The sequence below is a fragment of the Erythrolamprus reginae genome, chromosome 11, assembly GCF_031021105.1.
Source record: "Erythrolamprus reginae isolate rEryReg1 chromosome 11, rEryReg1.hap1, whole genome shotgun sequence".
Taxonomy (NCBI): domain Eukaryota; kingdom Metazoa; phylum Chordata; class Lepidosauria; order Squamata; family Dipsadidae; genus Erythrolamprus; species Erythrolamprus reginae.
In genome coordinates, this window is record NC_091960.1 from 31,510,441 (window position 1) to 31,534,867 (window position 24,427).

Genomic DNA, 24,427 nt, shown 5'->3' on the forward strand with positions numbered 1-24,427 from the left:
TCAGTATTGCTCATCCTTAGGAAGTTTTAAGATGTGTGGACTCCGAATAGAGTAGATGGACCAGGAGGTCTTTTTCTGCCATCAATCTTCTATGTATGTTGGGACTGGTCTTTAGGCCTCATGTGAATTTTGTTGTATGGGCATACATATGACGATAATTTATTATATAATAATAATAACAACAATAATAATAACAACAACAATGTGTTCCGAAGGCCTTTCTCAAGCTAGCTTAGTGTTTCCCAACCTTGGCAACTTGAAGATATTTGGACTTCAACTCCCAGCATTCGCTGGCTGGGGAATTCTGGGAGTTGAAGTCCAAATATCTTCAAGTTGCCAAGGTTGGGAAACACTGAGCTGGACGACCAACACCTGGGGATTCTGGGAGTCGTAGTTCCAAAGTGTTGGGGGAAACCGAGAGGCTTATGTAACGTAAGACACATTCAAGAGCAGCGATGCTGGTTTTTTGGAAGAGTCACGTGGCTTGGGGGGGAAGAGAGAGACTCTCCATCCACGCGTTAAAACCCACCTCGCCTTCCCCCCCCCCACCGCAGCCCTCCAAGCATCTCTCCCCGCGCCACCCACCTCCCCTCCCCGCTTTCTCCTTTTCCAACCAGCCGCAGCACGCCCAGCCAATCAGAACGCCGCCTCCGAGAGCCCATCGCCGTCTCGCCGGCCCCTCTGGTAAACAAAAAACGGGCGGAGGCGGGGCCGACGCTAGAGCCCCGCCTCCCTCTCTCCCCCCCGCGGCACGAAGCTCCACCTCCCGAGGGCGGAGTCCGGCGAGAACGGGCCCATTGAAGAGAGCCATGAGCGAGGCAGGGGAAAAAGTTGGGAGCCGAGTCTTCTCCGCGGCGGAGGAGGAGCCACCCAAGTCGGGAAGCCGCTGATCGGGGAAGAACCGAAGCAAAACACCCGGCCTTGCGGGGGGATCGGCCGGCGAATCTGGCCCCGGGCCGAGCGACGGCGGGGATGCTTCCCTTCCCGAGAGGCCGGTGGGATCGGAGCCACCGCCGCTGAACGCTCCCGCGTGTCGCCCTGCGTGGCTCGCCTCTTCCTCCTCCTCCCGCGCCTGGGTGGCGCCTCCCCTTCGGCCGGCGGGAGGAGGCGGCGAATGCTCGGCTTCTCCCGAAAGAGCCGGCTGCTGACCGCCGGGCCAAGCCACGAGGATGCCGCTGGGGGCCGGACAGAGCTGGGGGTGAGTCCGAGTGGGGGACCCGGCCCGACGTGGCTGGAGGGACAGAGAACGAGAGGCGGAGGCCGGCGCGGCCGGGAAAGAGGTCGGGCGGCGGGGGAGCGCGCGGGGCGCCCCGACTGCTGGCACTGAGCGAGCGGCTCCGGCTCTTCCTTCCTGCCTCCAGAAATGCTGCATCATGAACCCGACGCCCAGCCGGCTCTGAGCCCCGAGCGGCCGGAGAGCAGCTCCCCCGGGGCCCGTTAGCAGCGGCGGGGGACGGGCGAGGCGGATAAGGCGGAGGGAGACCATCCGCTCCCCCCTCCGGACCCCCTGTCCTGCCTCTACCCGGCCGGGGTCACCGCGCACCCTCACCCTCCGATGCTGGACGGCTGTCGATTCCGGGCCGGGAAGGGAATTCCGGTGGCCTGACGAGGAGCGAAGTGCCTGCACAGCGGAGGGAGGGGACGGCGTGGAGGAGGAGGAGGACTGGCCCCTCCCCGCCCTGCCTGGCCCGCCGAGCATCTCGTCCCACAACTCGGCAACTTCTCCATCAGTCGACGGAGCCGCTTCTGCGGGGCGCCTGCAACTTCTGCCGCTCTTTTTGACCGGAGCCGTTCAGACGACCGGGAGACGACGCGCGTCAAGCTTTCAAATTAGCCACTGCCGGGAACTCCAGTTGCCGGGCGCGGCCGAGCCAAGCGGTTTTTCGTCAGGCTCGGCCGTCCGCCTCGCCCGGGGGCGCGTGGTGCTGCCTGGCGGCCGGAGGGTGGTGCCCCCTTGGCCGGCTCTCGCGGGGCTCCCCCATGCTGCTGCTGCCGCGGAAGTGGCCGGGCTGGCCGCCGTCGGCGCTGCGTCTGCCGCAGAAGTTCCTTTTCCTGCTCTTCCTCTCGGGCCTGCTCACGCTCTGCTTCGGCGCCCTCTTCTTGCTGCCCGACTCCTCGCGCGTCAAGCGGCTCTTCCTGCCCCGCCACGCCGGGGCCGAGCTGGAAGCCCCCCGCAGCCCGCCGCCGGGACCCGGCCCGGCCCCCCGCCACCTGCCCGCCAGCGCCAGCCAGCCCGCCGCCCCGCCGCCCTCTCGCCACCTCCGGGACCCTGCCGACCTCCCGCACTCGGAGCCGGCCTCCAGACGGACCCGGCCGCCGCGCCTCCCGCCCGCCGAGCAGGGCGCCTCGGCCCCCCCGTTGCAGCAGACGCGCGCCCCGTTCCGCTTCGACTACGCGGCGTTCCGGCAGCGCCTCCGCCACCCAGTGCTGGGCGGCGAGAGGGACGGCACCGAGGAGCCCGACACCGGCGTCCGCCGGCTGAAGATCCGTGAGGTGAGTCGGGGCGGCCCGGCCCTTCCATCCCCCTCTCTCCCTCCCGCCCTTTTCCCCTCACGGCACCTCAGACGGGCCTCTCGGGCGTCCGGCCGCCTCTCACCAGCCCCGCCGCGCCTTTGGCCGGGAAGTTCGGAGCGGAGGCGGCGAAGCGGCGGGGCGCTTGGCTCCTTTCCCCGCTCGCCCCCTCAGCAGAGCCGCCCGCCGAGGCCGCCCGCCCTGCCTAGTTTATGAGGGAAGAGGCCGGCGCTTTGGCTCGCGGAGCAAGAAGCGCCACTTGGCCTTCCCCTCACACCTGTGGTGCGAGTGTGTGGGTGGAAGAACGGACGCGTGGAGGGAGGCCTTGAAGGGGGCTTTAATGGGCGGCAGTTCCCTTCCACGCGCGTTTATTTGGGTTGGTAAATGAGGGGGGGGGTTTCCCACCAATGTGGAAATGTCAGTTTGAGGCATTTATTAAAGAAAACAAAAAAACAACAACCCTGGCCCGGGATTGAATCGGCTACCACAGTTATTCTCCTCCAGGGCTTTTGCCAAAAAACCTTTCCCCCCTCTTTGGCTCTTTTCGGTGGGTTCTGACAGGATGGTGTTTTTCCCTGATCTTTAAATAAGTTCAGAATTAATTTGGAGAAAGGACAGCTCCTGGTGGGGTGGCTTGTCCAAATGCATTCTGCTGCAAATGCATCTTGGCTTGCTTAATTGATTTTGTTGTTGTTGCCTTGGTTCTTTGGGTAAGGAAATAAAATGTGATTGATTGATCTTCCTCCCTCCCTCCCTCCCTTCTTCCTTCCTTCCTACTTCCTCCCTTCCTACTTCCTCGCTTCCTCCCTCCCTACTTCCTCCCTCCCTCCCTACTTCCTCCCTCCCTTCCTTCCTCCCTCCCTCCCTCCCTTCCTTCTTTCCTTCCTTGCTTCCTCCTTCCTCCCTTCCTTCTCTCCCTTCCTCTTTCCTTCCTTCCTTCCCTCCCTCTTTCTTTCCTTCCTTTCTTCCCTCCCTCTTTCTTTCTCTCTCTCCCTCTTTCTTTCTTTCTTTCTTTCCCGCCCAATACCTTAGGACTCAGGGTAGCTTACAACAATATAATTATAAAACAATACAATATTGTTTAACATAAAGCATAGTTACCAAGTATGCACTTAAATTAGGAATTATGGTGCCCGAGGTTCTCACTTCCTTAAATTTTGTCAAATATCCATCAGATTTCAAAAAATGTGTAATATGCGGAGAAGACAGGGTAGCTTCCATGGTTGCAATTGTCTGCTTTTAAAAAGAACTCTCCAAATGTGCAAATTTTAACTTATATTGAATCACAAACAATTTTATATAAAACAGCAATTTTGGTCATTTTAATAACCAATCACTACTTTTAGTTTCCATTCGATTATTAATTAGTTTTCTTTGGGAAGCTATGTCCTTCTCAAACTAAACTAAAACTAAAGCTAAAATTAAACTAGATAACAATACATTTCTGAATATAATGCTGAATATAATAAGATGGGAAGAGAGTTGCAAGTAGATGTTTATATCGTTTAGATAAATCTCCATAGAATTTTCTAAAATAAAAATAAGACAGTTTCTTTGAAAGCCCTTCCTTTAAAAGTCTTGCCCAAAAACCTCCTAATCTCCCCCCCCCCCAAAAAAATGCTTCTATGTAATAGTTTTCTTTCTGCCTCCTAAATCCAAGTGGAAATTATTGGGACGGCAGAATATAGCTTGCAACTGAGGATAAGTATGTACGCTGGGATTTTAGTAATTAATGTGTGTGATACAGGCTAAATATACCCTTAATGGGTATTTGGATAGGCACAATAATTGTTTCCACATGCAATCTATGTTGTGGATACTTGGCGTGTCCTTCTTTTCTGTATTCCGGTTGTCCTGAGCATACAATTTAGAGTTATCACCTGTAACTGTTGACATTTTGAAGTGGTTGGCAAAGTGCTTTTGAAGTACAAGCATACCTCAGTTTTACTGCTCTCTGCAAATATGTCATTATGGTGTTTTTTTTTACAAGACTCTCCACAGGCAAAAGATTACAACTTGTTTGAAGGTGAACCTATGTTATGTGTGCCACAGGTGGCATGCGGAACCATATCTGAGGGCGCACAAGGCGTTGCCCTATGTCAGCTCCAGCTTTCATCTGTGCCCTGACCAGCTATTTTCAGCCTTCCAGAGAGCAGGGGAAGGCCATTTTCGCCTTCCCCGGCTTTAGGAAAGCCTCCTAAAGCCTGGGGAAGGCAAAAATGGCCCAATGGGCCTACCGTATTTTGTTTCCGAACCTCCAGCGGGTCCATTAGCAGCGGTGAGCTACGAGCCAGGACACTAAATTGCTCTCGCCACCGCGGCTCGTAAGTTCTTGCAGTGCTAGCGCGATTTCGCTGCTGCACCTATGGGGGAAGCAAAAATGAGCACAGAACCACAGGTGCGCCTGTGTTTTGGCGACATTTTTGTGCTTCCGCGCATGCTGAAACACGGGCGCACTTGTGGCTCTGTGCGCATTTTTGCTGCCTCCACAGCCTGGTGCAGCAGCAAAATCGCGCTGGAATCCTGCAAGAACTTACGAGCCCCGGTGGCGAGCACAATTTAAGGTTCCGGCTTGTAGCCCACCGCTGCCCATTAGGCTAATTTTTCGCCATCCACAGGCAGTGGAGGCTTTCCTGTAGCCTGCGGAAGTGAGCCCTGCATGCATACATGGGGGGGATTTGGGGGTCAACACAGTGTGTGTGCGTGCACGCAGGCACGGGGGGATTGCATTATGGGTGTGGGCACATCTGCACGCACTATTGCACAAACCCTTTTGGTACCCAAGCAAAAAAAAGTTTTGCCATCACTGGCTTAGGTCAGTGTTTCCCAACCGTGGCACCTTGAAGATATCTGGACTTCAACTCCCAGAATTCCCCAGCCAGCAAATGCTGGCTGGGGAATTCTGGGAGTTGAAGTCCAGATATCTTCAAGGTGCCAAGGTTGAGAAACACTGGCTTAGGTGATGATTAGTATTTTTTTAGTGAAAAAGTATTTTTTAAAAAATTAAGTTATGTACTTTTTAAAAAGCCTAATGCGATTGGCGTACAGCATTTATATGCTTTGGGAAACCATAAAAGCTTGGTCAGACTTTCTTCAATGTGTTGTTTGCTTAATTGTGGTCAGGAACCAAACCCACAATATCTTGAAAGTGTGCCTGCCTGTTGTCATTCTTCCATATTGAGCTTGCTTTGTGAATAGGGTTTGGCTACCATTCCTCAACTTACAACATTCACTCATTTAGTGACTTTTTCTCAGTTAACAGCCATACTGAGAAAAGTGACACGATCATTATTTTTCATGACCATTGATTGTTTTTCACCCCAGGATCAAAATTTGATCATCAAACCAAAATATTGCTGTGAGCTGCCCTGAGTCTATGGAGAGGGGCGGCATACAAATTTAATAAATAAATAAATAAAATAAAATAAAATAAAATAAAATAAAATAAAATAAAATAAAATAAAATAAATAAATAAATAAATAAATAAATAAATAAATAAATAAATAAAAATTTAAAACAGGGGTCAAAATGCAACTGGCTCATATATTTAAGATGGGTTGCAGTGTCTCGGGTTCATGTGATCCCTTTTTGTAACTTTCCGACAACCTAAGCCAACAGGGGAGCCAGATTCACTTAACTTCCAGTAGGTCTTGTTTAGCACTGCCTATATCAGTGAGGGCGAACCTATGGCACAGGTGCCACAGCTCAGCTCCAACGTGCATGTGTGTGCTGGCAAAATGCTGGCTGGGGAATTCTGGGAGTTGAAGTCCAAATATCTTCAAGTTGCCAAGGTTGGGAAACACTGCTCTAACCTGTCAGTTAGAGGACATTGTCAAAGATCCCACGATCGCCTGGGCCAAAAACGTTCAACATAATATATCTCCTATACCTTTCTTCTATTCCTATATCTCTTCTTCTATTCTTTCATTGATATGTTCTATTACTATATCTTCTTTTCTATTCTTTCTTAGATATATTTTACTATGAGTATCTCCTCTATAACCTTCATCATGTATTTTACTATGTGTATATAGATATATACCCACTAAAACCCTCATTGTGTATTGGACAAAATAAATAAATAAATAAATAAATAAATAAAGTTTCTAACATATACAGTATTGATAAATTTTAGTGTCGTTTTGTCCTGTTAGTGTTTTATCTAAGGTGTGGGCCGAGGTGTCAATGCCAGGGCCTTTTCTAGTTTTCTGGCCCTTTCCGTGCCTCCTTAGTTTAGTCTTTAATCTTGGGTTTTTCTTGCATGCACAATTGCTTTCTAAAGATTTGAACGTGATACAGTAGAACAGGAATATGCAGCCTGATGCCTTCCAGAGGTTTGGGACCAAAAGCATCATTAAGATCCAGAGCAGGCATACTGGTAGTTTGGCAGTTGCTATCCCAAACTTTATACATCTTGTAACAAACATTCTTAAGATTCCTACCAGAATATCTGCGAGACCACCTTCTGCCGCACGAATCCTAGCGGCCGGTTAGGTCCCACAGAGTTGGCCTTCTCCTGGTCCCGTCGACTAAACAATGTCATCTGGCAGGACCCAGGGGAAGAGCCTGCTCTGTGGCGGCCCCAACCCTCTGGAACTAGCTCTCCCCCCGGAGATCAGGACTGCCCCCACCCTCCTTGCCTTTCGTAAACTTCTTAAAACCCACCTCTGCCGTCAGGCATGGGGGAACTGAGACATCTCCCCTTGCCTATGTAGTTTTATGTATGGAATGTTTTATATAAGGTTTTTTTTAGGTTTTTAATGTAAAATTGTTATTTTAGACTTAATATTAGATTTGTCATTGTATACTGTTTTATCACTGCTGTGAGCCACCCCGAGTCTGTGGAGAGGGGCGGCAAACAAATCTAATTAATAATAATAATAATAATAATAATAATAATAATAATAATAATACTGTATCCTTCTCTGAGTCACCTTTTCTGGGGAAACAGGTGACTGTCTTTTTCTGGGGGGGGGGGGGGGGTTGGTGCCTGCTTTTTCTGGGGGGGGGGGTTGGTGCCTGTTTGTTTTTTGAAACAATACTGAAAAATTCAAAACTGGTTTGACCAGAGACTGAACTGGAACAGGATGCAACATTTGCATTTTGCAGGTTGGCTCACTAGCCCTAAACTAAAGACACGTAAGAGTATCAATGTAATTGCCTTTCTTTCTTTTGATTTACCCTCTGCAAAAATTGCTCCTGGTAACTGTTACTTGTGTTTCCTTCTTTCCCTTTACTTTCTGGCTTTTCAAACAGCCTTCTTCTATAGCTGAACTTTTATTTTTACCTGTGCTTCTGCCATGGCTGTTTCTACAGATAGAGGATGAATGTGATTGAAGGGTTTTAATGACGTGGGGTTTTAGGTTTGTTACATTAGATTTTAGTATGTATAATGGATTTAGTTTTATAGTGGCTCAGTTTTGATTTCTACTGTTTATCTTATGTATTATCTTTATGTCGTAAGCCAACCTGAGTCTCCAGAGAAGAGTGGCTTAGAAATTGAAATAATAAAATAATAAATAAATAATAAATAATAAATAAAATATTCCTCACTTTTCGCTTGATGTCCCATTTGCAAAGCACAGCTCTTGAACATTTTTCCTGTTTTCTGTAGAGCAGAGGTCTTCAAACTTGGCAACTTTAAGACTTGTGGACTTCAACTCCCAGAGTTCTCCAGCTAGCATAATTTTAAAGTTGCCAAATTTGAAAATCTCTGTTGTAGAACTAGGGGTCTCCAACTTTGCTGGCTGAAGAATTCTGGCTAGGAAGAAGGGAGGGGGCGGGAGAACAAGAGAGTTAATAAGTGACAGGAAATTTGGGGAATAAAGATCAGAGTTTTAGAGACATAAAAGGGAAAAAAAGATAGATATACCTAATTAAGGTCATTACCTAGATTTTATCTATATGATGTAGGTATGTTCTGTGTAATAGAAAAGAAACACTATTAGAATTGTAACGAAGGCACTTCACAAAACTGTCCAAATCTTTTTTTTCTTTTTAGTGTTTCGTTTGTCTTACTGTTTATGTCTGTATTTTATAAATAAAAACCTATTTTTTAAAAAAAGAATTCTGGGAGTAGAAGTCCACAAGTGGTTAAGAATACTTGTTGGCACCGATGTCAAGATAAGGGGGTGTTTATGCATATGATTTGGGAATGCCCGGTAGTGAAGAAATTTTGGAAAGAAGTGCAAGAGGACACTAATAGGATGTTAATATAGGATGGACAATTACAAAGGAAATGGCGGCATTAGTCAAAAGGAATGAGATGGGAGAAAGCAAGTAGGATGCTTGGCTGCATCGCTAGAGGTATAACAAGCAGGAAGAGGGAGATTATGATCCCGCTATATAGAGCGCTGGTGAGACCCCATTTGGAATACTGTGTTCAGTTCTGGAGACCTCACCTCCAAAAAGATATTGACAAAATTGAATGGGTCCAAAGACGGGCTACAAGAATGGTGGAAGGTCTTAAGCATAAAACGTATCAGGAAAGACTTCATGAACTCCATCTGTATAGTCTGGAGGACAGAAGGAAAAGGGGGGACATGATCGAAACATTTAAATAAAGAGTTAAATAAGGTCCAGGAGGGAAGTGTTTTTAATAGGAAAGTGAACACAAGAACAAGGGGACACAATCTGAAGATAGTTGGGGGAAAGATCAAAAGCTACATGAGAAAATATTATTTTACTGAAAGAGTAGTAGATCCTTGGAACAAACTTCCAGCAGACGTGGTAGATAAATCCACAGTAACTGAATTTAAACATGCCTGGGATAAACATAGATCTATCCTAAGATAAAATAGAGAAAATAGTATAAGGGCAGACTAGATGGACCTTGAGGTCTTTTTCTGCTGTCAGACTTCTATGTTTCTATGTTTCTAATTTAGAGAAATAAAAGAAGCAGTGATAGAAAGCGCTCAGGCAGTAATAGTCCTAGGCTGGAAGAATGCGACAAAATGGACAATACAAAATTGGTATCGATACATGGTTGAGACTATGGACAAGAGGATGAATTCAGCGAGTGAAATTAATCAGCGGGAACTGAACGAGATAAGAGGATATGTGGGTAGTAGAATCGAGACCATTAGAATTCATTAGACCAGTAGAGTTCAGTACAAAGAATAAATTAGAATTACTTTATAATATGTAAATAGATATACCGGTATTGCTCTTAAGTTAATACGGTATATAGAAAATATGCCCCCATCTTGGTGAAGGGGTATGAATGATATTTGTTGGTTGGCACTTTGAGCATTGAGCACATTGTTACTTCTTGTATGGATGTTTTATTTAAAAAATACATTTAAAAAACCCCCAAAACCTGTTAAGTGGATGAAATAAGGCAAAATTGATGTAAAAAAAGGAACCTTAGGTGGGACGGTAAAGAAAAAAACATTTTAGAGATTGAAATTTCACTGGAGTGGCAATGGAGATACGATTTGAGACCCAGGGGACTGAAGTTGAATATAATAATTGGAATTGATAGGGTAAAAATCCTGAATGGTCCCTGAAATTCAGATTGGATTGCACCCAGGTTGACATATGGATCACCTGAATTCTCTACTCCATTTTTTTGTCTCCAAACTGATCTCTTTTCTCCAATTAATTCCTACTCCCTTTGCAACCTGTTGTTAGTATGACCTTGGTCTCTTCAGCCTTGAAAGACGGCGTTTAAGGGGTGACTTGATCGAAGTGCATAAAATCATGCATGGGATAGAAAAGGTGGATAGAGAAAAATTCCTTTCTCTATCACACAATACTAGGACAAGGGGGCCCTCCCTAAAACTCATAAGTAAGAAAGCGAGGACAAATCAAGGGAAACATTTCTTCACCCAGAGGGTCCTTGGTTTATGGAATTCACTTCCAGAAGAGGTCGTGACAGCTGTCAGCCTGGATAGCTTCAAGGCAGGATTAGACAGATTCATGGATGCCAAGTGTATCAGTGGTTATTGAAATGGATGTCCAAGTTCTACCTCTATTTTGCTTGAGGCAGTACCATTGAGTACCATGTATCATAGGTGGTTATTGAAACGGATGTCCATGTACCGCCTCTATGTTGGTTGAGGCAGGCAGGATTCCCTTGAGTTTATTTATTTATTTATTTATTATTTAGATTTGTATGCCGCCCCTCTCCGCAGACTCGGGGCGGCTCACAACAAGTGAAAAAACAATCTACAATCTAGTACCATTTGTTGGGGGTCAAGGGAAAGGGAGGGTCTTGCCTTCTCTTTCTGCTCAAGATCCCCATGGACACTTGGTGGGCCACTGTGTGACGCAGAATGCTGGACTCGATGGGCTTTGGCCTGATTCAGCAGGGCTCTTCTTATGTTCTTATGTTCTTCATGAAAAAGAGGGAAAGCCAAGTTATAGGTTATGACCCCTTAGTTGGAGGTCAGTGAATTATTAATCTGGGGTTGTTTGTAGCCTTCAGAGGGCAGAGTGGTCTGCCAAGAATATGCAGCTCCAGGTTGACTCTGGCAGGTGAATCCACCCCTATTTTATAAGCTGATGTTTCTCCATCTCAACAACTTTCTAATGTGTCAAGGTCAAGATATACTGTTATATAAAAGTTTTTTTTTTCAATGCAGTGTATGGACTCTGAAATCCATAGTCAGAGAATATAATAATAATAATAATAATAATAATAATAATAATAATAATAATAATAATTTATTAGATTTGTATGCCGCCCCTCTCCGAAGACTCGGGGCGGCTCACAACAACAATAAAAACAATATAACTGTGATACAAATCTAATATTAAAGAAAAAATATATAAAACCCCATCAATTAAAACCATACAACACATACATACCAAACATAAAGTATAAAAGCCTGAGGGAAGTCTCTCAGTTACCCCATGCCTGGTGATATAGGTGGGTCTTGAGTAATTTGCGAAAGACAAGGAGGGTGGGGAGTGCTCTAATCTCCGGGGGGAGTTGATTCCAGAGGGCCGGGGCCACCACAGAGAAGGCTCTTCCCCTGGGGCCTGCCAAATGACATTGTTTGGTCGACGGGACCCGGAGAAGCCAATTCTCTAGCTCTTCTGGGACATCAACCAAGAAGCCCCAATTTGTGGAGAAAAGCAACTTAAGAGTTACTATAGTTTTATGTATGGTATGCTTGTGTTGTATGGTTTTTAAATGATAGGTTTTTAGATGCTTTCTTTTAAATATTAGACTTGTTACATTGTCACATTGTTATTATTATTGTTGTGAGCCGCCCCGAGTCTGCGGAGAGGGGCGGCATACAAATCTAATAAATTATTATTAATTATTATTATTAATAGCTCTAAACAAAGGGTCCCCAAACTTGACAACTTTAGGACTTATGGACTTCAACTCCCAGAATTCGCCAGCCAGCATATCATAGCTGGCTGGAGAATTCTGGGAATTGAAGTCCATAAATCTTAAAGTTATCAAGTTTGGGGACCTCTGCTGTAAATGGAATTCCATTACTGGTGGTGAAGTGACGAGTAGATGCAAGTTGTATTATAGGGAGGAGATTATTCATTGATGAGTGGAATTCTCTGTAGATCAGAGGTCTTCAAACCTGGCAACTTTAAGACTTGTGGACTTCATGTTGAAGTCCACAAGGCTTAAAGTTGTCAAATTTGGGAACCCTGCTGTAGATGGAAGAATTCTGGGAATTGAAGTCAACAAGTCTTAAAGTTGCCAGGTTTGTGGACCTCTGCTCTAAACTAAAGGACAGGTACACTCTTCTGCTGGTGCCATGGCAACCAGGGGGGACCTTTACAGATAGCAAAAAGTTGTTCCACGGGTTTTGTAAAAAACAAATGTCATTTTGGCCTCAACTTTATTATTATATGGATAATAACATGCGTAAGTGCCCATATCCATAATTTAATGCCTGGGGAGGGCGAAAACAGCTCCCCCCCCCGGAGGCCCTCTGGAAGTCGGAAATGGCCTGTTTCCCAACTTCTGGTGGGCCCAGTAGGCTCGTATTTCACCCTCCCCGGGGCTCCAAAGGCTTCCCTGGAGTTAGGAGTTGCCCTATTTGGACCGGGAGTCACTGCTCACAGTCGCTCATGCGCTCATCACCTCGAGGTTCGATTACTGCAACGCTCTCTACATGGGGCTACCTTTGAAAAGTGTTCGGAAACTTCAGATCGTGCAGAACGCGGCCGCGAGAGCCATCGTGGGGCTTCCTAGATTCGCCCACGTTTTTGCAACACTCCGTGGCCTGCACTGGCTACCGATCAGTTTCCGGTCACAATTCAAAGTGTTGGTTATGACCTTTAAAGCCTTACATGGCATTGGACCAGAGTACCTCCGGAACCGCCTGCTACCGCACGAATCCCAGCAACCGATAAGGTCCCACAGAGTTGGCCTTCTCCGGGTCCCGTTGACTAAACAATGTCGTTTGGCGGGCCCCAGGGGAAGAGCCTTCTCTGTGGCAGCCCCTGCCCTCTGGAATCAACTCCCCCCAGAGATTAAAATTGTCCCCACACTCCTTGTCTTTTGTAAATTACTCAAGACCCATCTATACTGCCAGGCATGGGGGAATTGAGACACCTTTCCCCCAGGCTTTTTTATATTTATGTTTGGGTATGTATATGTTGTTTGCTTTTTTAAATATGATAGGGTTTTATGTGCTTTTTAATATTAGATTTGTTTTCGCTTGAATATTGTTTTTATTATTGTTGTGAGCCGCCCCGAGTCTTCAGAGAGGGGCGGCATACAAATCTAATAAATTGAATTGAATTGAATAGGGGGAAGATGAAAACGCCCTCGCCCATCCCACTGGAGGCTCTCTGGAAGCCAAAAACGCCCTCCCAGAGCCTCTGTGCAAGCCAAAAATCAGCTGGCCGGCACGCACATGCACATTGGAGCTGAGCTAAGGCAACAGCTTGCGTGCCAGCAGATATGGCTCCATGTTCCATAGGTTTGCCCTCACTGCCTTAAACTGCCTACCGTGGACCTAAGAGGTCCGTAAAGAAGGCGTGCATAAGTGTACCAGCGTGCTTACTGCCCCTGTCTTACTCTCTCTATTTACTTATATACATTTCCTGTGTTCACGTCCATGTTTACACTCCTATACCTATTATCTTGTACATGTTTGACAAACTAAATAAATAAAACCAATGAATAAAATGTCAACACCCATCAACCAGTCTGTCTTCCTTTCTTTCAGTGACTGGTATATTTATTTATTTATTTATTTATTTATTCATTCATTCATTCATTCATTCATTCATTTGTCCAATACACAAATACATAGGAAGAAAAATAGACATGTGGTAATATATATAAGGGTAAAAGTGAACTTAGAGGAGAGGATATATGAAAGGAAGAGAATATATAAGATAGGTGAAAGAAAGGAGAGACAATTGGACAGGGGACGAAAGGCACACCAGTGCACTTATGTATGCCCCTTACTGGCCTCTTAGGAACCTGGAGAGGTCAATCGTGGAGAGTCTAAGGGAGAAATGTTGGGGGTTAGGGGTTGACACAATTGAGTCCGGCAATGAGTTCCACGCTTCGATAACTCGATTGTTGAAATCATATTTTTTACAGTCAAGTTTGGAGCGGTTCGTATCAAATTTGAATCTGTTGCGTGCTCTTGTGTTGTTGCGGTTGAAGCTGAAGTAGTCATTGACCGGTAGGACGTTGCAGCATATGATGTTGTGGGCAATACTCAAATCGTGTTTCAGGCGCCGTAGTTCTAGGCTTTCAAGGCCCAGGATTTGTTCTGTCTGGGTCCCCCCAGACAACAACACCAACCAAAAAGAGTATCCAGACACACTGGTAAAAAGCAAAGGCAGTTTATATAATTCAAAGCAAACACAGGTAACAAAAACTGTTCTTACAGACAGGAACACGATGAAGCTTCACAGAGGTTTCACGAAGGCCAGGCAATAAAACAGGATTCTTGCTGGCAAAAACAACGCTGGAGATAATAAAACCCACGCCTCCCCCAAGTCTTCCAGACTTCTAGGCCACAAGCCAAGATCAGAAACGCCGAGAATCGAAGCAAGGTCACAGGACTCCCAGTTGATAACTCTCCACAAGACTGTAAGGGCGGGCCTGCCTTTTCAACCCTGCTGAGGAGAACCACACCCAAACCCAGCTGTTGCCAATTCAGGGATGGAAATACCATTCTAATTGGCCCCTTCTTTGAGCTGCACGTCGCTGCCTCATGTCTATTATAGCCTGTGCGTCTTCATCCAATGAATCCAGGCTACTAGCTGGGGAGAGCCCCCCCCCCCCCCCCCCGGGGGGTCTCAGGCTGCTCTCCCTCCTCCTCTTCCTGACGTTCCTCTCCCCCATCTGCCTGGTCCTCCCCCTCCTGTTCACTGTCCTCCTCCTCTGGGCATGGATCCGGCAGAAATCCAGCCGGTCCCTGAGGAGCCTCAGGCTGAATCACAACAAGGATTGTTAGTCTATTTTCGTATTAGGCGTATTTGTGACCAAGTTGCCTTTCTTTTTGAATTTTAAAATCCCGTAAAAAAAGTCTTTAACCCGCTCATTTGCCAAAACTTTCTCAGCTGGTCACAGTGGTTCTTGCTGCATTCAGATCCCAACTTCTAGCAGTAATTATTTCTCTGCAGCAGGAGCAGACAGCCTCACATAGCTGAAAGCAATAAATTAAAAGTTTAAGAATCTCTCCCCCCTCTCCCCACCCCCCCGTTTGGCTTTCCTGTAGTGGGAGACGTAGTCACAAACATGGAGGGAGGGGTGTGTGTTGCATTGAATAGCTTCTTCCTGGCTGCTAAAGTTCCTAATGATTAATGATGTCAGCAGAGATTCGTATGGGAAGAACCAAGCCTGACCCTAACAGGGCCTCCTTTTCTATGGCATGTTGACATCAAGCGTTTAAAGAGATAGGATGAAAATGCTGGGGGAACAAAAGACCAAATTTCACTATGCTTGCTTGGGCGTCCTTTATGGCGAACAAGTAGACTTGGAGACATCTCTTTTGTCCTCTGTGGCTTTCACACACAATACAGGAGAAACATTGTTCTTACGGCACCACTAACATCCTGGAAAAAAAAAGCTGGCGGGCTGGCAGCTAGGAAAACGCCCCAAAATAAATTGAAAGTCCACCTAACCACAAAGCCCACCCCTTCCCCGATTCAGTTAGGATCTGTTCAACACTGTGGCTAGCCAGCTCAAAGCAAAAGTCCATTTGAAAATCCATAATGCCCCATAATAAGGGAAGTGTTTTCAATAGGAAAGTGAACACAAGAACAAGGGGACACAATCTGAAGTTAGTTGGGGGAAAGATCAAAAGCAACGTGAGAAAATATAATTTTACTGAAAGAGTAGTAGATCCTTGGAACAAACGTCCAGCATACGTGCTTGGTAAATCCACAGTAACTGAATTTAAACATGCCGGGGATAAACATATATCCATCCTAAGATAAAATAGTATAAGGGCAGACTAGATGGACCATGAGGTCTTTTTCTGCCGTCAGCCTTCTATGTTTCTATATAATATGGCAAAGATGTATTTTTTGGAGGGGGAGGGGACCAAGTTCTTCAGCAATTTTGGACCCATAAGTACAAATGGAGCAGAATAAAAACCGAGCTGAGAGGACACGATGGCATTGCCATTGTTGTGTGTAGATTCAGAGATCTGTTTTTGTCCATATTTTATTTATTTATTTTGTCCAATACACAATACATATTGAAGAGGATAGACATGAAGTATTATATATAAAGAAAAGATAAAAGTAGAGGAGAAGATATATGAAAGGAAGAAAAGATATATGATATATGGGATAAAGGAAAGACAATTGGACAGGGGACGAAAGGCAGGCTAGTGCACTTATGTACGCCCCTTACTGACCTCTTAGGAACCTGGAGAGGTCAATCGTGGAGAGTCTAAGGGAGAAATGTTGGGGGTTAGGGGTTGACACTACTGAGTCCGGTAATGAGTTCCAAGCTTCGACAACTCGATTGCTAAAGTCATATATTTTACAGTCAAGCTTGGAGCAATTAATATTAAGTTTGAATTTGTTGCGTGCTCTTGTGTTGTTGCGGTTGAAGCTGAAGTAGTCATTGACAGGCAGGACGTTGCAGCATATGATTTTGTGGGCAATACTTAGATCGTCTTTTAGGCATCATAGTTCTAAGCTTTCTAGACCTAGGATTGATAGTCTGCTTTCGTAGGGTATTCTGTTTCGAGTGGAGGAGTGAAGGGCTCTTCTGGTGAAGTATCTTTGGACATTTTCTAGGGTGTTGATGTCTGAGATGTGGTATGGTTCCAGACAGATGAACTATATTCAAGGATGGGTCTGGCAAAAGTTTTGTAGGCTCTGGTGAATAGTGTGAGATTGCCGGAGCAGAAGCTGCGTAGGATCAGGTTAATTTTGATCAGATCTTGCTAAGAAAATTTGAAGATAAATCTAAACCCCAAACAATGGGCTTGCCAGACAACCGGGCAAAACATACCTAATATGCTCAAGCATTTTGTCTGCCGTCTGAGAACTTGCTACAGTTATTAGCATTGCCAGTCTATGACGCTGTTGCTAGCGTGATAGTCCAGGAGAGTATTTGTTAAAACCATCAGTTAAAACAATATGTGTGTTAAAAAAATATGTAAAAGAGTGTGTGTTAAAACCATCACCATCAGTTAAAACAGAGGTGTCAAACCTTGGCAATTTTAATAAACAGAAATTTTAGGGCTCAATTATACTTGTAAATCGAGGCTACCTGTATATCTGTTGGAGTGCTCATTGTATTTGGATGCAAAAGAACCTATTCCCTGGGCTTTCCCTCAAAAATATGCTTTTTCAAGAAGCGACTGGACTTCCTTGTTCTTCTTTTGAAGACATTTAACTTCTCATCCAAGAAGATTCTTCAGCTCTGACTGGATTCAAGTGAATGGATTGCCAGACATTCCTAGAGAGTCCCCATGGAGGCTTCTCCCCACCTTTTCCGGCCCTGTTTCCTCCCAGGAGATTCCTATAAAGGCCCCACGGAGGCTTCTCCCTGCCTTTTCTGGCCCTGTTTCCTGCCAGGAGATTCCTAGAGAGGCCCACAGAGGCTTCTTCCCGCCTTTTCTGGCCCTGTTTCCTCCCAGGAGATTCCTAGAGAGGCCCCACGGAGGCTTCTCCCCACCTTTTCCAGCCCTGTTTCCTCCCAGGAGATTCCTAGAGAGGCCCCACGGAGGCTTCTCCCCGCCTTTTCCAGCCCTGTTTCCTCCCAGGAGATTCCTATAAAGGCCCCACGGAGGCTTCTCCCCACCTTTTCCGGCCCTGTTTCCTCCCTGGAGATTCCTAGAGAGGTCCCACGGAGGCTTCTCTCCACCTTTTCCAGCCCTGTTTCCTCCCAGGAGATTCCTAGAGAAGCCCCACGGAGGCTTCTCCCCGCCTTTTCCAGCTCTGTTTCCTCCCAGGAGATTCCTATAAAGGCCCCACGGAGGCTTCTCCCCACCTTTTCCGGCCCTGTTTCCTCCCTGGAGATTCCTAGAGAGGTCCCACGGAGGCTTCTCTCCACCTTTTCCAGCCCTGTTTCCTCCCAGGAGATTCCTAGAGAAGCCCCACGGAGGCTTCTCCCCAACTTTTCCGGCCCTGTTTCCTCCCAGGAGATTCCTAGAGAAGCCCCACGGAGGCTTCTCCCCGCCTTTTCCAGCTCTGTTTCCTCCCAGGAGATTCCTATAAAGGCCCCACGGAGGCTTCTCCCCACCTTTTCCGGCCCTGTTTCCTCCCTGGAGATTCCTAGAGAGGCCCCACGGAGGCTTCTCTCCACCTTTTCCAGCCCTGTTTCCTCCCAGGAGATTCCTAGAGAAGCCCCACGGAGGCTTCTCCCCACCTTTTCCGGCCCTGTTTCCTCCCAGGAGATTCCTAGAGAAGCCCCACGGAGGCTTCTCCCCACCTTTTCCAGCCCTGTTTCCTCCCAGGAGATTCCTATAAAGGCCCCACGGAGGCTTCTCCCTACCTTTTCCGGCCCTGTTTCCTCTCTGGAGATTCCTATAAAGGCCCCACGGAGGCTTTTCCCCACCTTTTCCAGCCCTGTTTCCTCCCAGGAGATTCCTATAAAGGCCCCACGGAGGCTTCTCCCTGCCTTTTCCGGTTACAGTTTCAGGGACTTGGGTTTGTAAGTGGAAAACGGTTCTTGAGAAGAGGCAAAAAATTTTTTGAACACCCGGTTCTTATCTAGAAAAGTTCGTAAGTAGAGGCATTCTTAGGTAGAGGTACCAGTGTAATGTCTACGAGTCTACAGAGAGGGGCAGCATACAAATCTTATTATTATTATTATTATTATTATTATTATTATTATTAATAATAATAATAATAATAATAATAATAATAAAAAAAAAATGTCCTCTGCGGATACCAGACCTTTCAATGGAATTAATGACCTTCATACTGAATGATCTCCCTGGATCAAATGTTGAGGACCTACAGTTGAATCTCACTCCGCCCTCCGAGAGAAGTGGAGCTTTCTTCATGGAGAAATAGAACTTTGCTTCTTTTTGTAAACGTCTGCATCCTGTCGAATATGGATTAAATATATTTCTTTGACGGTCCTGCAGAGCATCCGAGCCTTTAATATAGATAGGAAGAAGAAAAATGAGCCTCCCATTTATTATTTGCAGTGACAGTCGGTATGTTGCTGGAGCAGAATAAGACGGGGGCACGTTAGAGAGATGACTCACTAAATGCATAAATGGGTAAAAACTGAGTTCTCCCAATTACTCTGCTTGAGTTCAGTGGCTTATTTGTGCCCAGAGGGTGAATTTTGTGCTTTTCTGATGCAGGCAGTTGGAAATAATTCTTGCAAGAAGGAGATAGTAAGGCTGTTATGGAAGAAGCAGTCGTGCCTCATCTTAATTGGCCAAGCGACATCCACGAAATAACTTTCTCATTAGGCTTTGGTGACACATTTTGCCATATTCTGAACCACATGGGTTAATCAGATGTTCTTCATCATCATCTTTTTTTAATTATATTTTAATTAGTTTTTTAAACGTTGCACACACAGACTGCACATCACACAACATAAATCAGTGCCCTGTGAAGGTGCACCCATTACCTGTTGTGGTTAGCTCTGGCCCAGCTCCTGCCCCAAGGACTGTGGATGTGGGGGAGACATCCACATGTTGCAGGCCTGTTTTGCCCCCGGTGGAATCTGCTGATGAAGGCTCCTCTGACCAAGAAGACATGAGTGACAGGGAGGAGGAGAGTGTGGCAGACAGCTCAGAAGGAGATCAATTATCTCGCTCCTCCTTGGATTCAGAACAAGAGTTAATGATACAGCCACGCATGCAGAGAGCGATGCATAGGCAGCAACAACTGAGAGATTATTATCAAAGAAAATGTGGTTGGGTGGGGTAATTAGTGAGGGTTTGGCCATTGTGGAGGATTATCTGATCATTGTGTTTCGTGACTGCTTTACTGACTTTGACCTTTTGTGTGCTGATTTTTCTCCGCTTTGAAACAAAACCAGGGCAAAGTGTGTGTCACTTTGTGAAAGAAGAAGGACTGTGAATTGCCTCACAGCTGCAAGCTAAGTATCTCAGAACTGATAAGGGACTTGTACAAATCACCAGTTTGTTTGGAGACGAGTGCTCTTTGCTATACCAAAAGAGGGCTTGGTTCAAGTGAATTTTCATTATAAAGAACATTGTTGTATCTGTGCATTTTTGGGAGGAATCTACCAGGGAGCTCGACAGAACACCACCTAACAACATACATACCCCACCACCAATTGGAGGGACTGTACAAACATCTTTAACATTCTTCTAAGCCTGGATCTGATGATGTTCTTCACCATCTTCATCAAGGATGAGGGGACAGACTGATCAAATTTGCAGATGACACCAAGCGGGCAAGAATAGCCAACACTCCAGAAGATAGGCTTGAGGTGCATATGTGACAGATGTGAACATTGGGCGCTATCTAACAAAATGAAATTCAATGGTGAAAAAAGTAAGGTTCTGCATTTAGGGAAGAAAAACAAAATTGCACAGGTACAGAATATGTGGTACCTTGCTCAATAGTGGTGACTGTGAAAGGGACCTTGGAGTCCTATTGCAGTGTTTCCCAACCTTGGCTACTTGAAGATATTTGGACTTCAACTCCCAGAATTCCCCAGCCAACGAATGCTGGCTGGAGAATTCTGGGAGTTGAAGTCCGGATACCTTCAAGTTGCCAAGGTTGGGAAACACTGTCCTAGTGGACAACCATTTAAATATGAGCCAGTCGTGTGCAGCAGCTGCCAAAAAAGCCCAACATTTATTTATTTATTTATTGGATTTGTATGCCGTCCCTCTCCGCAGACTCGGGGCGGCTAACAACAATGATAAAAACAGCATGTAGAAATCCAATTAATAAAACAACTAAAAACCCTTATAATAAAACCAAACATACACACAAACATGCCATGCATAACTTATAATGGCCTAGGGGGAAGGAATATCTTAACTCCCCCGTGCCTGGCGGTATAAGTGAGTCTTGAGTAGTGTACGAAAGACAGGGAGGGTGGGGGCAGTTCTGATCTCCAGGGGGAGTTGGTTCCAGAGGGCCGGGGCTGCCACAGAGAAGGCTCTTCCCCTGGGGCCTGCCAAACGACATTGTTTAGTCGATGGGACCCGGAGAAGGCCAACTCTATGGGACCTTATCGGTCGCTGGGATTCGTGCGGTAGCAGGCGGTTCCGGAGGTAGTCTGGTCCCATGCCATGTAGGGCTTTAAAGGTCATGACCAACACTTTGAATTGTGACCGGAAACTGATCGGCAGCCAATGCAAGCCACGGAGTGTTGAAGAAACATGGGCGAATCTTGGAAGCCCCCACGATGGCTCTCGCGGCTGCATTCTGCACGATCTGAAGTTTCCGAACATACAGTAGTTCTAGGCTGCATTAACAGAGGGATAGAATCAAGATTATGGGAAGTGTTAATACCACTGTATAAGGCCTTGGTAAGGCCACACTTGGAATACTGCAACCAGTCTTCATCGCCACGATGCAAAAAGGATTTGGAGACTCTAGAAAAGAGTGCAGAGAAGAGCAATAAAGATGATTAGGGGACCGGAGGCTAAAACTTGTGAAGAATGGTTGCAGGAACTTGGGTATGTCTAGTTCAATGAAAAGAAGGACCAGGGGAGATATGATAGCAGTGCCCCAATATCTCAAGGATTGCTACAAAGAAAAGAGGATCAGGCTATTCTCCAAAGCACCTGAGGGTAGAACAAGAAGCAGTGGGTAGAAACTAATCAAGGAGAGAAACATCTTAGAGCAAAGAAGAAATGTCCTGACAATTAGAACAATTAATCAGTGAAACAATTTGCCTCCAGAGGTTGTGAATGCTCCAACACTGAAAGACAAAAAATAATTGAAATAATTAATGACTACAGGGGAAAAACAATAACAAAAATACAGGATATTAAGAGTGACAAGAAGAAGAATAAGTTAAAAGGAAGAAATACAGTGATCCCTCGAGTATCGCGAGGGTTACGTTCCAAGACCCCTCGTGATACTCGATTTTTCGCAATATAGTGGTGCGGAAGTAAAAACACCATCTGCGCATGCGCACCCTTTTTTTCCCATGGCTGCGCATGCGCAGATGGTGTTTTTACTTCCGCACCTGGCCCAGGGAAGGTTCCTTCCGCCGCCCAGCAGCTGATCTGCTCGGCAGCGCCGCAAAGGGGAAACCCCGATCTTTGGCTCCTCGCTGCTGCCGCGCCCACCGCTTGTCTGCCGCTTGTCCGGCCGCCGCTTGTCCAGCCGCTGCTTGTCCGGCCGCCGCTTGTCCGGCCGCCGCTTGTCCGCCGCTTGTCCGGCCGCCGCTTGTCCGCCGCTTGTCCAGCCGCCGAACTTCCGCGTTTGGCTTCAGGACTCAGCTGGGAAGCGGCGCGGCTGTTTTAAAAGGTCGCAGCCGGCCTGGGGGGCTTCCCAGCACCCCCCGAACCCGGGTTGGGGGTTCGGGGGGGTGCTGGGAAGCCCCCCAGGCCGGCTGCGACCTTTTAAAACAGCCGCGCCGCTTCCCAGCTGACTCCCGAAGCCAAACCCGGAAGTGTTTTTTTTTTTTAATTAATATTTTTTTTAAAATCGCGATATAGCGTTTCGCGAAGATCGAGATCGCGAAACTCGAGGGATCACTGTACATAGATCTTAGTCAAATTAAAGGAATAATGATTTAGGAATAGAAATATGGTAACAATACGTAACACTGTTTTATATATATCTAAAGCTATAGCTAACTATAGCTATCTATATATCTAGATGTAGATATAGATACTATTTTTTTCCCTTTGTTTTATGTTCTACGTTAGGCTAAGTTGTCTATGTTATTGTATAGTTTTATATACGTTTGACTCGCATTTATGTATATTTTGAGTATTTTGCCCAGGTCTGCCTGGTGCACCAGTTGCGGCCCTATCTGGACAGGGAGTCTTTGCTCACGGTGTCGACTACTGCAATGCTCTCTACATGGGGCTACCTTTGAAGAGTGTTCGGAAACTTCATATCGTCCAAAATGCAGCCGCAGGAGCAGTTTTGGGCCTTCCAAGACATGCCCACATCTCGTCATCACTCCGCGGACTGCATTGGCTACGGATCTGTTTCTAGACACAATTCAAAGTGTTGCTTATGACCTATAAAGCCCTACATGGCATAGGACCAGGTTATCTACGAGACCGCCTTCTGCCGCACAATGTTGGCTGTTGGGACCTAGGGGAAGAGCCTTCTCTGTGGGGGCCCCGGCCCTCTGGAATCAACTCCCCCCGGAGATTCACACTGTCCCCACCCTCCTCGCCTTCCGGAAGAGTTTAAAAACTAATCTTTGTCGCCAGGCCTGAGATTATTAGAGCTTCCCCCTAACCAATGAATGTTTCCTAGCATGACTGTTTGTATGAATTGTTAATTGAAGTTTTAAAATTAGAATTTTTTAACGATTGTTGTTATTAATTGGATTGTTTTTCTACTGATTTATTATGTGCTGTGATACAAATCCAAATCCAAATTAATTAATTAATACAAATCCAATTAAAATAAATAAATAAATTATATGTTGCTCTTTTTAAAATTATTCAATAAAAACTATTTTTTTAAACTAGATATTTTCACAGCCCCTCTTTCTAGCTCGTGCAGTATAAAAGGAATGGACTTTGCATGCTGATTTATTTATTTATTTTATTGTTTATTTATTGGATTTGTATGCCGCCCCTCTCTGTGGACTCGGGGCGGCTAACAACAGTGATAGAACAACATGTGACAATCCAATAGTAAAACATTTAAAAACCCTTATTATAAAACCAAACATACGTACAAAACATACCATGCATAAATTGTAAAGGCCTAAGGGGGAAAGAATCTCAATTCCCCCATGCCTGACGGCAGAGGTGGGTTTTAAGAAGCTTACGAAAGGCGAGGAGGGTGGGGGAAATTGTAATCTCTGGGGGGAACTTGGTTCCAGAGGGCCGGGGCCGCCACAGAGAAGGCTCTTCCCCTGGGTCCCGCCAAGCGGCATTGTTTAGTTGACGGGACCCGGAGAAGGCCCACTCTGTGGGACCTAACTGGTCGCTGGGATTCGTGCAGCAGAAGGCGGTCCCTGAGATAATCTGAAATGATGTTAATGCAAATGTGCTCTACCACTGAGAAGATAGTTGATTTTGATATTTCATATCTTTTGGTCACAAAATTGGGACTTAGAACAAAGCCTTGGATAATACTTGAGAGATGCGGTATTTTGCAAGACCTGCTAGCATCTTAAATGCGGGACAATTCCCAGTTGTTGGGCAAGGCCAGAATCTTATCCATTTCATTTCCAACTCAAGTTTTTCAAAGGAGCAGTAGTTATATTGGATGACTTGCCTTTATCTTTTCTACTGTTCCAGCTTCTAGAAGGGCTGCTGGGCAAACAAACAGGAAGAGAGACTGCTGCTTAAGGGGTTTCGACAATTGGAAGGAACAAAGGAAGGAAGCGAAACATCAGGACAAAGATAAAGTACA

At 46.1% G+C, this 24,427-nt stretch overlaps 1 protein-coding gene across 1 annotated transcript in view; it reads left to right on the top strand.

Moving 5' to 3' along the window:
• The first annotated feature begins 1,796 nt into the window (after positions 1-1,796).
• MAN1C1 (mannosidase alpha class 1C member 1) overlaps positions 1,797-24,427 on the top strand; it is a 227,143-nt gene continuing 204,512 nt past the window's right edge. The window contains exon 1 of the mRNA XM_070764245.1: positions 1,797-2,493. Coding sequence (XP_070620346.1) covers positions 1,981-2,493 — 513 coding nt within the window. The 5' untranslated portion in view covers positions 1,797-1,980. The remainder of the gene's footprint in view (positions 2,494-24,427) is intronic.